The sequence below is a fragment of the Pteropus medius genome, unplaced genomic scaffold (assembly GCF_902729225.1).
Source record: "Pteropus medius unplaced genomic scaffold, Ma_sr-lr_union100, whole genome shotgun sequence".
In the NCBI taxonomy this organism is placed as follows: domain Eukaryota; kingdom Metazoa; phylum Chordata; class Mammalia; order Chiroptera; family Pteropodidae; genus Pteropus; species Pteropus medius.
In genome coordinates, this window is record NW_024344240.1 from 356436 (window position 1) to 372658 (window position 16223).

At 46.3% G+C, this 16223-nt stretch overlaps 1 protein-coding gene across 1 annotated transcript; it reads left to right on the forward strand.

The window, feature by feature from the left end:
- Nucleotides 1-43: 43 nt before the first annotated feature.
- On the forward strand, nucleotides 44-16223 carry P3H1 (prolyl 3-hydroxylase 1). The gene is made up of 15 exons (XM_039868811.1): nucleotides 44-583; nucleotides 3127-3279; nucleotides 4389-4578; nucleotides 4768-4899; nucleotides 5770-5909; nucleotides 10161-10250; nucleotides 10585-10637; nucleotides 10812-10933; nucleotides 12667-12794; nucleotides 12926-13021; nucleotides 13495-13645; nucleotides 14304-14421; nucleotides 14825-14900; nucleotides 15181-15321; nucleotides 15735-16223. The coding sequence occupies exons 1-15, from the start codon at nucleotides 119-121 to the stop codon at nucleotides 15888-15890; spliced, it is 2211 nt and encodes a 736-aa protein (XP_039724745.1). The 5' UTR covers nucleotides 44-118; the 3' UTR covers nucleotides 15891-16223.

Here is a 16223-nt window from a genome sequence, read left to right on the forward strand (position 1 = left end):
GGCGGAGTCATGCACCGCCCAATTTGGGGCGGGGCTTAGATCAGGGGCGAGGCTTCCCGGGGGTGGGTCTCCGGTCTCCGTGGCGGTGGAGAACCATACGGTTAGGTCTGAGGAGGCGATGGCGGCACACGCCTTGGGGCTGCTGACCACACTGCTGGCTGTCATCGCCACTGCCTCCCGAGCTCAGGTCGAGTCCGAGGCTGGGTGGGACATGTCGGCGCCTGATCTGCTCTTCGCCGAGGGGACCGCGGCCTACGCGCGCGGGGACTGGCCGGGAGTGGTACTGAGCATGGAGCGCGCGCTGCGCTCGCGGGCCGCCCTGCGCGCCCTTCGCCTGCGCTGCCGCACCCAGTGTGCCGCAGACTTCCCGTGGGAGCTGGACCCCGACTCGCCCCCGAGCCTGACACAGGCCTCGGGCGCCGCTGCCTTGCAAGACCTGCACTTCTTCGGAGGCCTGCTGCGCCGCGCCTCCTGCCTGCGCCGCTGCCTGGGGCCGCCAGCCGCCCACTCGCTCAGCGAGGAACTAGAGTTGGAGTTCCACAAGCGGAGCCCCTACAACTACCTGCAGGTCGCCTACTTCAAGGTGCAGATCTGTTCGGGCGCGGGCGGCTGGGGTCCTTCTTGGCGTGGTTGCAGGCGATCCCGGGGGTCGGGGGCCAGGAAGTGTCCGCGGAGAGAGAGAGTGGCCTCCTGGCCGAGGAGGTCTCCTAGGACAAGGGGAGAGCAAGGACTCTGCCGGGAAAACTGCCTCGTCGGGTTCGCCTAATCAGTGGTGACCCCAAAAGGTCCAACTTGGGGTTAAGGCACTCACCAAGGCAAACTTGGCTTGATGTTTTCCCGGGAGACCTCCTAGAGGGAACTAAAGCGGCAGCTTGGGTCTCTCATCCCGACTTCATTGTAAGCTAAGACCTTTCTACACTGTCTTCCTTCCGGTTCGTTTTTCAGCTTTTCCTGCTGCCCGAGTGCTGCAGCTTTTTCTCCAAGAAGCGAGGTTGCCACGTCGCCAGTAGGGGCTGTCTGGCTCCTCCCTGTGGGGGACCCTCTGGCTGGTCTGTCAGGTTTCCAAAGAAAATGAGTAATTTTAGGAATTCCAGAGTGCCTTAAGTCCAAGTGCATACATGGTTTTGGAGTACTCCTGGTTTGTTTGATGATGATAATGATGATAGCCAGCGCATACTTTCAGGCACTATTTTAAGTACTTTGTGTTTATTAATTCATTTGCCCAGATCTTGGCAATAAGGTAGGTGCTGGCTGTGCTGCATATCTATTATATCTATAGTTTAATAGATATTCAATTCAACCTTAGAAAATTATGGAGACCTGATTTCCACCTCTACAAAATCATTTTGTGTACACAGTCCTGTTCCATTCCTCCTAGTTACTCAGACTTGAAACCAAAATAATTGGGCTATGTCTTTGGTCATGCCACTTAACAGCACTTTAAAAAATTCTTTGGCAAACATTTATTGAATACGTATTGCATTCCAGTTCTTGTACAGGTAATTAAAATGCTTGACTTTTTTTTTGTCTATCTCACTTTGCTGTAAGAATCACTATAGTGAGGGCTACTAAAAGGGTGTGTACATAGGGCTGTGGAAGCACAAAGGAGGGAGAATGTAGCTTTGTCTCAGAGAAATCAGAGAGAAGAGGTGCCATTTGAAGCTGATCCTAAGTATTGCTAGAGGAGAGCAAGGACAGCCATTCCAGATAGAGTGAGGCCAGACTGGGAAGAGAATTCTGCAGGCGTCAGGGAGCCATCATCAGAATGCTAATTCTGGAAGCCATGTGGAATATGGAATAATCCTTGGAAGAAGTGGTGGCAGTGTGAACCATTAGAAGAGGAGTGCGGTTGTTCACATTAGAAGGAAAATAGGTGCCTCAGTTCTCAGGGAGTAAACAAGGATGGAGTGAGGAGTAGGAGGAGAAAAGAGAAAGGCAAGAGCAATGCTGAAAGATGGGAGAGAGAATAAATCCATGAAAGGGATAGACGAGAGAATTCCTGATTTTACAGTTAAGGAAACTGAGATACAGAGATAAGGATTATTGACCTTGGGTCACTTAGCTATTTTAGGGTCACACCCAGGGCTGGGTCCTTGTTTAGTGTGCATTTACTAGTACCGATGATCGAAAAGAAAAAATTAAAGCATATTAATAATATGCTAAGATTTACATTTATTGAATACTTAATATGCGCCTAGCACCATGAATTAAAAGATGCATATATGTTAGTTTATCTAACCTTCCCAACAATGCTATGAGGTAGTGAGTGCTATCTCTAGATGACAGATTAGGGAACTGAATTTAGAGACTAAACTTTAACTTGTCTAAAGCCCCAGCAAGTGAGGAATTAATCCTACATTTGTCACTAATCCATCTGACACCAAAGCCTATGTAGTTAATCATTAGATCATCAGTGATTTATTTTGGATTCTACCTTTGATCCTGTGTAACTTTGATACGCTGAAATCCATTTCTATGTACATTATTGTGGCCTGTTGTGAATTTTTTCCCCTCAGAATTCTTTATAACCACTTGTTTTAACTTCATGAGCCCTGGACTTTGAGTCAGAAGATGCCATGTCTGGATTTTGTATATGATCTTAGGATTTTTCAGCCACCCACCTTTTCCTCGAATGCGTTGAAAACACTTTATGCAAAAAAAAAAAAAAAAAATTCTAGGCAAATTCTTAGGCACGATCTAATTGTTAAGTGCTCTTTTCTCGCTACCCCTAAATTTTTGAAGCCTTAGACCTTTCTTCAATTCACTTGGTACATTTGAATCTAGAGAATATATTATTTGGGCAGTTAGTCTTCCATAGCATTCTCCCTACAATATGACTTGTGTTTTAAAATAGAATGTTTACACTGTTGAAGCATTACCTCTTGTAATTTGGGGGACCCCTAGGCCCGATTTGGGAAGTAGCTGAAAATCTGCCTAGGGCCCTGTGCTCCTTATCTCTGCTATGTAGTTCCTGCCATAGGTGTGTTTTCTGGGGCAGGCAGGGGCTGGGGCATGCTGAGTAGAAGGCTCAGGAAGGCTGAGATTTCCTGTTTACTGTGGACTGCACATTCAGACACAATTCTTCAGGCTTTGGATGTGCATCATGTTCTTGTGCTTCATTCTTAGATAAACAAGTTGGAGAAAGCTGTAGCAGCGGCACACACCTTTTTCGTGGGCAATCCCGAGCATATGGAGATGCGTCAGAACCTAGACTATTACCAGACCATGTCTGGGGTGAAGGAGGCTGACTTCAAGGATCTTGAGGCCAAACCCCATATGGTGAAAAAACTTTATCCCTTCCTCTCTTTCTTTTTATTAGAGTGATGTTTACTGGGGTTGTTTTCTGATTACAGAAGTATTGTATGTTCATTATACAACATTAGAAAAATGTAGATAAATATAAAACAGAAAGTCATCATCTATAATGCCGCCACCTTAAGAAAACTGGTAGTTGATATTCTTACCTACTTTTTAAGTTTTCTGTATATAATTTTTTAACCTAATTTGCTGTCATATCGTCTACATATTTTTCATCATCCTTTTTGAGTTAACACTATATCATGAGTCTTTTCTCATGTCTTTAGACTTTCTTTCAAAACATAATTTTTAAAGCCTGCATGATAGTCCATTTTATACATAGATCATATTATTAGTCACATTTTTTTTGGTCATGTAGGTTCTGCTTTTCACTATAATAAGTGCTACACTGTTCTTCAATGTGTTTATTGTATTTATTTAGGAGGAAAAGAACGGATTCTGTAAGAGATGTTGTCTGTGATAATATAGCATTTTTATAAAGAGCTAATATTCTCTTAAGTTTTAATAGTTTAGAAATAGAGGTATTAGAAACAATATCAGAATGACTTTTAAAAGTAAATTATGTACACCTAGTACATTATGCAACTACACATAGTTTAGGGGTTTTTTTAGTGATTCTGTGACAAAGGAAAATGGTTATTGTCCATGAGAATGGGCGCTGTGTCTCACAGATAGCAAAACCAAAGTATGTAATCAGCTTCATGCAACAGCCCAAATCATCCAGCTGAAAGCAGCTGGAAAGACTGCTTTCATCACCACAGACCACATTCTAACATTTAAAAGTTAAAATTTTTTATTAAACTTTTATCTTGAAAACTTTTAGCCCTACAGAAAATACAAGCAAATTACACTGAACTCTCATATATCTTTCTTCTAGATTTAGTTCAATGTTTTTAAATTTCAAAAGAAACAAGTAAAGACCGTTAAACAAGGCCTTCATTATGTAGCAGCCACCCCTTCCATTCGTAACCTGAGATAAGCAGGAAACGAGGACTCCTGTGAAAGTAGTGGGTGACAAGGAAGAGAGGGTTGTCCATGGCCTGCGTTTGAGTACTCCTTCCTCCCAGTAGGACGAGTTTCGACTGGGAGTGCGACTCTACTCAGAGGAGCAGCCACAGGAAGCCATACCCCACCTAGAGTCAGCGCTGCAAGAGTACTTTGTGGCGGATGAGGAGTGCCGTGCCCTCTGCGAAGGACCCTATGACTATGATGGCTACAACTACCTTGAATACAAGGCCGACCTCTTCCAGGCCATCACAGGTGCACGGCTCAAGGCCTGCCCATTGGTCAGGCCTGCTTGGGCTCTAAGGGCAGTGTTGTAATAATACATAAATAGTATCTTCAGCTTCATTTCTAAATTTCTTAAATCTGGGACTCTGACTAAAAATTGCTTACACTTAACCAGAATTTGAATCCTTGTGGTTATTCCCCCTCTCTGATTCCTTTCAGATCATTACATCCAGGTCCTCAGCTGTAAGCAGAACTGTGTCACCGAGCTGGCTTCCCACCCAAGTCGAGAGAAGCCCTTTGAAGACTTCCTGCCATCGCATTATAATTATCTACAGTTTGCCTACTATAACAGTAAGGCCGACTTTCCTCTTTGTCTGCTGTTTTAAGTAAGAAGCCAAAAGCAAGATAGGCAGGGATTATGGTTACTGTTTTTCTTTAACATATTTGCCTTCTCTCTGTGGCTCTGGTAGGCACCATGCCACATGATCCCTGGGGCTTTGTCACAAGCCACTGGCCAAGAAAGCAGATACCAGCAGCCCCAAAAACTGGGAGAGGGAAACTCTAGGACCTCTCTCTCTTGTTCCTTATAATCTAATTTTGCATCTGAATTAAGTCACAGCAAAGGCAAGGGTGTACTAACTTTTAAAATCGTTCACAGGCCATTTTCCAGCCCTTTTCCCATGTATAGCAATGATGTTCTCAGGAGGGTCTATCAATATCCAGCAGGTTTTTACTGAGTTTCTACTGTGTGCTAAGCATTACAGTATGTTCAAGAGTATATGATGTTTACAGTTGAAACTAACACCTGTCAACAAAGAGAATATCTGCTATTGTAACCTTCTCCCTTCTTCTGAAAATCCATACGGAAAAGAACGTAGGAAAATGAGAATATTCCTGAAATTGACCTAATGTTGAGGCCAGTGTTTGAATTACTTGTGAATTTTTGAATATGTTGGCATACAAAGAGTTCTAATTCTTTCTGTTTCAATATTAGGCAGCCCTGAGGACATTAAAATTGATTCTATATTCTATGTTTATATAACTTTTGTTCATCTTATTCTTCTATAACTTTTCCCTGCAAATCAGGAAGTTGTGTTATGCAGGTGGGCCACCTTGTCATGTCATCACTGCTTCAAGCTGGAACTAAACACTAGTGGTTCCTGGTACCCAGGATTAGACACTTTCTTCTCAGTTATTTTATTTTATTTTTTCACTTTGCAGTTGGAAATTATACACAGGCTATTGAATGTGCCAAGACATATCTCCTCTTCTTCCCCAATGATGAGGTGATGAACCAGAATCTCGCCTACTATACCGCCATGCTTGGAGAAGAAGAAGCCAGATCCATTGGCCCCCGTGAGGTGAGAGACTTGCATTAGCTCCGACAGCAGCCAGCTGAACCCAGAGAGAGGGCAGAGAGTGGGGTAGAGGTTGGGGAGCTGGCACTTCTTGTGTACAGTGGGGACAGGGTGCCTGGGCAGGGTGGAAGTACACTGAGGACTTGTGGCTGGGAGAACAAGGGAGCGCAGGAAGCATGAAGATGATGCAAGAGCCGTGACTAGCCTAATTAATTAGCACGTTCTGGGCCCAGAAGTATGTTCTCTGAGTCGTCAAGGAAAAGCAAATTGCAAAGCAACATGTTCTTTCCTTTTTGGCACTCCCCTACGTTGAGACTCGATACCATTTGGCCAAGATTTATCATTTTTAATGTAATGTTTTGTTTTGTTTTTGCTTCCCTCCTCGCTATCTTCATTTTCCTCCCTATCCCCTTTTCTTTCTGCCATTGTCTGATCGCACCCTCTTTCAGCATTATTCCTATCTCTAAAACAAGGAGAAAAATCTATATGATACAGTGGCACAAATGAAATGCACCAATATGTTAGCAATGATTATTTCTGGGTGGCGGAATTATGATGATTTTTGTATTTCATTTATATTTTTGAAATTCCCTGCAGTGAATGAGTATTATTTTTGTATTAAAAACATGAGAAGTTCTCTGCTTTTAACTTAATGAAGTTTGATACCATAAACCTTGCTATTTGTACGTATGCCTTGCACATATGTACATTCTCCTCCTTGAGCCCAGAGCAATGAGGTAGATTTAAAGTCACTAGTCTGGGCTCAAGTCCTGGCTCCCCCACTCACTAGCCATGTGATCTCTGTCACTTCACGGGGATCTTAGGCATGCTGCATTGCCTCTCTGTGTCTCAGTTTCTTCTGTAAAATGAGATTATGGTTCTTGCTCTGTCTTCAATGCAGGATGAATATGAAGGTCAAATGAGATAGTGAGCTGACAGGTGCAGTACGAGTGTGTACAGTGTTTTATGAATCAGTGGCATCATAGGGGTCTTGCTGATAGAACACACGTTGCAGGTAGTCAGTTTCCTCACCTCTAACCTCAGCCACTTCCTGAAACAGAGCGTGGCTTATCACTGTGGCTCTGAATTACCTATTTCATGCTGACCTCTCCCAAACCCCCATCTACATTATTTTTAAAAATGGCTATAATTTTACCAGTTTTTCATTTTGCCAAAGAAATGGTAAATATCTATAATTACTCTAGAGGCCACTCAGTTGTTTATGCAACAAATATATTGGAGAAATGTAGGAGGTGATAAAGCAGGCACATTCCTGCACTGTTGGTGGAATTGTAAATTGGACTGTTCATTGAATCAGCAATGGGACTAACAACCCCACAGCTGTACTGCATAAGCATGCAAAGGTAAATGTGCACAAATGTGCACTGGAACATTGTTGCTAAAAGCAAAAAACAGGTAACAAGGTAAATGCCATCAATTTGGGGACTGATTAAATAAATTATGCTACATTTATTCAATGACATACAAGACAACTAATACATGAATAGATTACTATGCACCAATGTGAAATTATCTCTGATACAATTTTAGGTAAAGAAAAATAAGAAGATACAGAACTGTAATTATATTAAATCCTACTTACGTTTTTTTAAAGTACATACATATGCTTTAAATTTTAAATTATAAACTTCTGGACAGATTGGTAAGAAACTTAATTGGGGTTATCCTGAGACACAGGCCTGGGAAGGGAGACTGAAGGTTTCTGTTTATGGCCGTCGATACTCTGTATTTCTTATAGCTGTGTATGTATGACTTTCATGTCTTTTTAAATGCCATCTAAAACACACCTTATGACACTGATGATACAGAAAAATATATAATCCAAAATTTATAGAATACTGTGTGGTTAGATAGAATAGTAGACATGTGAGCAAGCTATGGTGGAAGCATGGAAGAGAAGTAATTAACTGGTAAATCAGGGAACGCTTCACAAGAGAAAACGGTGTTGACAGTTGGTTTTAAAAGCCTTTAGTAGGTGAATGAGGCAGGGAAGGGCCTTTTAGACAGAGAACAACATGTGCAAACAACCTGGACAATTGTTTCATGTAAATGAAAGATAATACTGGGAAGTTACAGGAAATGAGGACTGGGAAGATCAGATTTTGAAGGGTCTTGAGTGCCACACCAGTACCTTGGACTCTAGTCCATGAAGCCAACAGTAGGGAGCCCTCAAAGGGTTTTAAGCAATATCCTGAGAAGATGTGATGGTGGATGACTCAGAATGGGAGGGTGCTGGAAGCAGCACCCCTGTCGGAGGCTGCTGAGGTGGTACAGAGGAGAGCCTGAGTGAGGCAGTGGCTAGAAGAGGGGAACTGACTAGGTGGAGGTAGGGAGTGGATTGGCAGAAGAAGGTGGGGAGTGTTTTCACTCCTCCCTCCTCTTCATATCTACTTAGGCACCAAGTTCCGAGCTTGGGAGATGCATGCATGGCACTGTCCACTTAGCTCAGGAACGCACAGGTAGAGCAAGGCGCGCTCCTTACAGTCTTCTGGCCTGCATGTACTACAGCCCAGGGTGGTTAATTTTTCCTCTGGTCACTGTCGAGCCGCTTACCATTGAAAATAACTACCCATCAGATACATGTGATGCATCTTAACAGCTTACAAAATTCTTTCCCAGCTTTTATTTCATTTGATCCTCATAACAACTCAGTGAGGTGGGGTCACCAACATACCTTGAAGGAAAAAACCAAGGTTCATCCTTCCTGGCTCTGGAATCCTGAAATCTACAATAGAAATAATCTTTCTCTGGCCATCTCCTCCCACATGGAAAACAGGTTACCTTGCAGTTGTCCTCTGTGGCCACTAGATGGTGACCATCTGGCTGGAAGATGGTACTTCTCCCAATGTCTTTGTCTTGCTAGGTTGAGACTCCCCCCCCACACACACCTTTATGTCATATTAGTTAGTGTGAGGCAGAAAGGGAAATATGCCCATATGGTCACTCTACCATGTTTAACTAGAACTTCCCTTCTGGAAAGAAGGTAGCTAACATTTGTTGAGCCCTGTCTCAGGCCAAGCACGGTACGAGGCGGTTTACACCCATTATCTCATTTAATCATCACAGACACCCTGTCAGGTGGGCACTCTTCTTCCCATTTTAGAGATGAGGGTGTTTAGGCTTTAAGAGATGAATTAACTTTCACAGTGGCCTATGGCTAGTATGGTGACTGGAATCTGTTTCTCTGCCTTATGCTGGCACAGTTCCTGACATATAGCTGATATTCAATAAATTGGTGTTGAATGAATAAATAGTAGAAGTGGGATTTGCTCCCTAGCTGCCTCATAGAGCTGTTGGGAGGGTTGGACGGGATAACTTATCTAGCTTGGTGTCTAGAACTTGGTGAAGGAAGCCAATTTCATAGGGGAAAATTTCCATCTTCCTCTTGAGTAAATATAATAAATGCTATAGAACTCTTTGACATCATTAACATTTTCTTTACCGCCTTCATCTTTTATTTCAACTAATAATGTCTTCTTTTTTTTCTTTTTCTTCTGCTGCTTGGAGACTAGCAGGGCACCTAGGGAAAGATGTGACCGTGTAAGGTACTTAGTTTCCCTGCCCTGGGTAAGCCCTACCTGTGAGCACATGTGGACAGGGCTTGCTGCAGCTGCCTGTCTCCAGGGAGGGACATGGTCTGTTCCAAGTCTGACAGGAGGCAGTGGCAAAATAAAAAGCACATGGGCTTTAGGACTCGAAGGACCTAGGTTAAATGCAGGCCCATACTCTACCATTTCCTGTTGTGTCACCTGAAACAAGTCACATCTCCTCTTTGCACCTCAGTGCCTTCGTCTGATGAGGATAATAGTATCAACCTCAAAGGTGGCTGTAAAGATTCAGTGAATAACACATCTAGGTTTCCTTCCTGAGGATTAAACTTTTGCAGAAGTCAAGAAGGAACTCTCCTTTGAGAAATATTTCCACATCTCCTGAGAGTCATCAGATTTTCTGTCTTGAGGATTAGTGGGGGCGGCAGGGGGAGGAAGGGAGCTTTCTCCCTTCAGGGGGAGCCTGACTATGCCATCCTCAGAGGAACTGCTTGAGCCAGGCAAGAGGAACCCTTGAGCATAGAAGTGAGACTTTTGTCCCAGACTGGGGAACAGACATACTGGTGATAGTGGGAGAGGAGCCTCAGGTCACACTGGGAGCAAGATGTAGAATGCGGCCTCCTCCACGCCCCTGAGTTTACTGACAGCTGATTTCCAGGGTATTCCTTCCACTTTGTTTCCTCAGAGTGCCCAGGAGTACCGACAGCGAAGCCTGCTGGAGAAAGAATTGCTTTTCTTCGCTTATGATGTTTTTGGAATTCCCTTTGTTGATCCAGTGAGTTGGGGTACAGGAGCTGCGGGAGGAGTGGGAGTGTGAGGGGGCAAAGGATGGGGGTGAGTGGTGTGCTCTGTGACTCTGGGAAGAAAACTGTTAGGGGGCTGAACCTGACATCGGATCTGTGCAACTCATGGATAAGAGACAGAGAATGACAGAGGAATTCCGGGCAGCTAGCTAGAGGTGACTATGGTTCAGAGACCTCTCACTTTATCTGCTGAGACAAGGCAAGCGATAAAGGTAGATTCTTTTGTAGACCTTATTCTATGCATCGAGACCTGGAAGATTAAGTAGATCACCCTACTCTGTTAATATTTTCTTCACCTGCTTTTAGGATTCATGGACTCCAGAGGAGGTGATTCCCAAGAGACTACAAGAGAAACAGAAGTGAGGACCTTGAAGAAACTGCATGCTTGGATCGGTCTGATGAAGCACTTGAGGCTTCCTGAGCCCAGGCAGATGTGAACTCCTGGCAAGGGGTGGGAAGGTCCAGTCTGGGAAGTTGGAATGGGAGCCAAGGCCAGCCCCAGAATCCAGTCCTCAGAGTGTCTGTGTTCACAGGTCAGAACGGGAAACAGCTGTCCGCATCTCTCAGGAGATTGGAAACCTGATGAAAGAAATTGAGACCCTTGTGGAAGAGAAGACCAAGGAGTCCCTGGATGTGAGCAGACTGACCCGGGAAGGTGAGAGGACAGAGCTCAGAGCCATCTGCGCTGTCATGGAGGCAGCAAGGCAGGTCAGCCACACACTGGCTGAGCAGCACTCCTGGCAGCACCAAGCTTACTGTGGGCCAGCCTCAGGATCTGAGCCAGTGTGGGTCAGGGCTTAACCCCGCCTCGGTGTCCTTCCTAACTCACCAGCAGGGCTTCCAACTGGAAAAAGCGCTAAGAATTGGTTTCTGGTTAATAAAAAAGACTCCTTATTAACACTAATTTAGTTCACTTTGGTGAGTATTTATAGGACAAAACACATCCTGTCTCCCTACTTCCTAACTGTTTTCTCCCAACTTCCATCATTCTTCCTATTACCGAGCCTCAAAATCTTTAGGTTTCCTTTGTTCTTCCCTTCCTTGTCTGTGCCTCCAGTTCTCCAAGGACGCCTCCTGATTATGACTCAGCTGTTTCTCCTCTCTCTGTCCAACCCTTTTCTTTTCCCATTGCCTCAGGCCTGCTTCAGGCCCTAGCAGCTCCTGTCTGCCCTAGGTCTTTTCTCTTCCTGTCTGTCCTTGCCCCTTCCCACTCTTCCAGACATGGGGACTCTGATGGCATCCTCCCTGCCGGCCCCATTAACCATGTGTTCTGTTCTTCCCCCAGTTGCACCTTCTCTTCATCCACACTTGGCTGTTCCTGTTCCTGGAGCCTCTCTCTGCCCAGAAGTCTTTATTCATGCCTATCCCTCCTCTTAATTCACTTCCCATCATCCCTACCTGTGAAGCATCTCAGATACACCCTACACCCTGCAAAGCCTTCCTTAATCTTCTGGCCAGTTGGGATCCCCTCCCTCTTTCTGTTGAACTTCCAAGGCACTTTTGTTTGTACTTTCACAAGGTCTGCCTTGTGCTGGTTATTTGTATAATTGTTGGAGCAGATGCTGTCTTGAGGTGTTAATCCATCATCTTATCTAGCACAGTGCCTGGCACACACTGAGTCCTCAGTAAATAAATACAATTGGATTGAGTCTCTAGGATGTCTCCAGTACAGAGAAACACCATAAGAAGTTGAAAAGAAAAAGGCTGGCCTTTGGTCTACAGTTGCTTAAATTATCAGTGATTAATTTAACCAGATTAGCATGTAAAAAGAATTTGTCCAGACTTCCTTTGTTTTTAAGGTGCTTTTACTCTGTTAACTGCCTGGGAGGTGGATTGGATAGATTGTAAGGTCTTCATTTTAAATCGATGATGATGATGTGATGGTAGTTATATGGTAGCCAAACTTGAGCATTTACTATGTGCCAAATATTGGGCTAAACTTTTAACTTCCCTGTTCTTTACATCAAACAGGCATCACACTTATGATGTATTACAGATGAGAAAATTAAGGCTCAGGGAGGTTAAGTAACTTACCAACATCACACAGCTCATTAGTGGGAGGATCCAAGAGTCAAACCCGGTTCCTTCTGATTCTGGAGCTCATGTTTTAGGAATGTGTTTATGATGTTTCCTCAATAGTTTGTGACAGTTCAAGAGCCAGCAGCTATTTGGGAGTAGAGTTAGGACTAGAACTAGGACCTCCTTCCTGTCCTTCAGCTCCAAGTTCTGTCCTCTGGATCACCCTAACTTTGGAAGTGACTGAACTAGAGATTTCTCTGGTGAACAGGAAACAGTTGGAATTTCTATTCCTCACAGGGAAGCAGAATCTGAAGGAGAGTGTCTGGACAGAATGACTGTTGGATTTACCCAGGTCTTATTGCTTTGTAGGTGGCCCCCTGCTCTATGAAGGCATCCGTCTTACCATGAATTCCAAAGTCTTGAATGGTTCCCAGCGGGTGGTGATGGACGGTGTAGTCTCTGAAGATGAGTGCCGGGAGCTGCAGAGACTGACCAATGTAAAGGAGCCGGTGACCACACCTTCTCCCTGAGGGCCCAGCTCCCTGCACTCAGTGCTTCCTAGCCTGAGGGCCTCAGAAGACATGGTCAGCTGGCCTGGCTAACTCTACCTGCTTTTTGGGCCTTGCAGGCAGCCGCAACTTCAGGAGATGGCTATCGGGGCCAAACCTCTCCTCATACCCCCAACGAAAAGTTCTATGGCGTCACTGTCTTCAAAGCCCTCAAGGTAGAGTCAGTACTTGGCATTCTAGAGTGTGGAGTGGGGGAGGGAGAGGCCCAGGCTTTGGGGAGGAGCTGGGGATGGTGGTAAGAAGGGTTAAAGAAGTTTGCCTATCCACGTTCCAGCTACTGTGGCGGGTGGATAAATTAAGCTGAGTGAGGTTAACTTTTGAATCCTGGCTATTAAACCAAGCATAATAAAATGAGGCAAGCAAGACAAGACTGCTATCCAAAGCCGTGAGAGTGCTTTCAGAAGAATGCCTGGCTCCAGGGTCTGTCTTTCTGCACAGCATGCACAAATTATTCATAAAGAGGAGTATGAAGGAGAGGGGGAAATGCGATAAAGTAAGGGTGCTGCATGTGGGAAGCAGAGAGGCTGCACCTGTGGCAGGGCACGAGGAGTGGGCTCTGGGTTCTCCACGGTCCCTGTTGGCCCACAGAGGGGCATTCAGGGAAGCTGACCATTGGTCTCCTTGGCAGCTGGGACAGGAAGGGAAAGTTCCTCTGCAAAGCGCCCACCTGTACTACAACGTGACGGAGAAGGTGCGGCGCGTCATGGAGTCCTACTTCCGTCTGGAAACCCCCCTCTACTTCTCCTACTCCCACCTGGTGTGCCGCACCGCAATCGAAGGTGGGCCTCCTTCAGCCTGGCAGCCTTCGCTGAGCACACGCTGTGCAGGCCCTGGCTGGATGCTGAGGACATGGAGGAGAACAGGATATGGTCCCTTTCATCCTAGTTTGGGAACCAACGTAAACAAATAAGTGGCAACCCAAGGTGATAAGTGCAGCGGAGGAAGTTACAGTCAATCTACCCAGGGAGTCAGGAGGGCTTCATGGAGGAGGTGATGACAGTTGTGCAGGATAAATAGGAGTTGTGGAGTACACAGGATGATGGGAAGATGTGCAAGCCAGAGAAAACAGCATGTGCAAAAGAGTACAGGCATTGAGCAACCCGGTATTTGGGAGAAGTAAGAAAGTTACCATTCCAGAGAATAAGATTAAAGGAGGGAGCAATCGGATGAGGCTGGTGAGGTCCTCAGAAACCAAATTATGGAGAGCCGCATTCAAGAGTTTGTTTAGGCCAGTGATTTTCAATGATGGTATTGGGCATACAGGTGATTCTGTCCTGACCCCTGGGCTGATATGGCTTAGCCAGAGACCCCCTTATTCACTGGGCATTCCCGCAGCCCCAGATACACTTTGGGAAGCACCCTGCCTCTCATGCCAATAGGAGAGCTGTGATGTCTTCTAAGGTGCTTCATTGCTCACATGTATTACCTTGGCCCCAGAGGCACAGGCTGAGAGGAGGGACAGTAGCCACCCAGTCCACGTGGACAACTGCATCCTGAACGCTGAGGCCCTCGTGTGCATCAAGGAGCCCCCAGCCTACACCTTCCGGGATTACAGGTGCCAGCTCACACTTGAAGGCCCCCAGTGCCCTGCACTTTGCCCCTCCCCGCCCCCACACACACAGATTTGGGACCAGCTGTTTCCAAAGTCCAGTCCCTTATTCCCAGACCCTCTGGATGGGAAGTTGAATAATAAGGGCATGATTACAGTATAATGTAATGAGTAGGATAGTGAAGTACCTTGGAGAAGGGCATAGGGATTCTGTGGGGCGAGAGGGGAGGGCTGGGAATTTGGGAGTCATTTGTAGAGTTTCAGAGGTTCTAGAAGGCTTTCTTCCTGTGAAAGGCCCTCTCCAACTGCTGGTCGAAAGCACCTGGAGATGAAGGTGCTAGAGCTGTGGGTTGTCTGGGGAGCTGGGTGAGGAGAAGGTCTGTTTTGAGATGCTTTCTGTCTTTCTCAGCGCCATTCTTTACCTAAATGGAGACTTTGATGGAGGAAACTTTTATTTCACTGAACTAGATGCCAAGACCGTGACGGTGAGTGTGCCCCTTGTCCACCTTTCTGGGAGACAGAAACCCTCAAAGTGCAGCAGGCAGGTCACAGCCAGTTGGTCTTCCTAGTGGCCATCCCTCCCCTTCCCAGAGGGGGGCTTTAAGATGTGTCCATTGCTCCTCTGACTGGTCACCTTTTCTCTTTAGCTCTGGTCTTTGGGAAGCCAGGCTGAGGAGCCATCCTTGATTGTGAAACCTAATGACCCCATGTCTCTTCTGAAGGCAGGTTACAATCTGTCCTGTGTCCCCCCTTTGTGCCCTTCAGGCAGAGGTGCAGCCCCAGTGTGGAAGGGCCGTGGGATTCTCCTCAGGCACAGAAAACCCGCACGGAGTGAAGGCTGTCACCAGAGGGCAACGCTGTGCCATTGCCCTGTGGTTCACTTTGGACGCTAGACACAGCGAGCGGGTGAGAGCAGCTGATACTGCTGTGACCTGGAAGGGCCCTTGTTCTGCTTCCGTCTCCCCCAGTCCCCTTACCAATGGCTCAGACACGAAAGGAGCACTGGGCTTGGGAGTCAGGGAGACTTCTCACTCCAGCACTGTCACCGTGATCACTTTGCCTTGTCCTCCCTGGCCCTTCTTTCCTACTTATAATGGGGCTCCTGGTGGGCAGGCCAAGATGGGGAATGACCCTGGTTCTTGGTTCCTCATTGGGCACTACCTCAGCTGTCTTTGCCCAGAGAGGGGGACTTATTGGGAAGGAGATGAGCTCAGAGGCCACTGAGGAAGAGCCTTTTTGCTCTCCAGGAAGTAGTACCTGAGAGGTGGTGAGTACTTGGTCCAGATGCCTCTCTGAATAGCAGGAGTTTGTTGTTGCAGGACAGGGTGCAGGCGGACGACCTGGTGAAGATGCTCTTCACCCCAGAAGAGATGGACCTCCCCCAGGAGCAGCCCCAGGAAGCGCAGCAGGGCCCCCCCAAACCTGTGGAGGAGTCTGTCTCCAGCAGTGAGTCAGGGCACAAGGATGAGCTCTGACAGCATCCAGCCAACCATGAATGGATGATTAGACCCACTGTGAGGAACTCTGTCCTGTCCCCCGAACTGGCCAGCCACTGGGGGCCATGGAGCAGAGGGGCACTTATGTCTGCTGCCCAGCCAAGGGGACCCTGCTCACAGTCGTCTGCGCGGTGCTACTGCTTTTGGAGTGGACATGGCAGGATGGCCCTCCCACCTCTGGACCTGGCTGAGGGCTCAGGACGCAGGCCCAGAGCCACCCCCCAGAGGCTTGCTCAGGCAGCCACATGACAGCAATACAGTATTTAAGTGTCTGTGTAGACAACCAAAGAATAAATGATTCGTGTTTTTTTA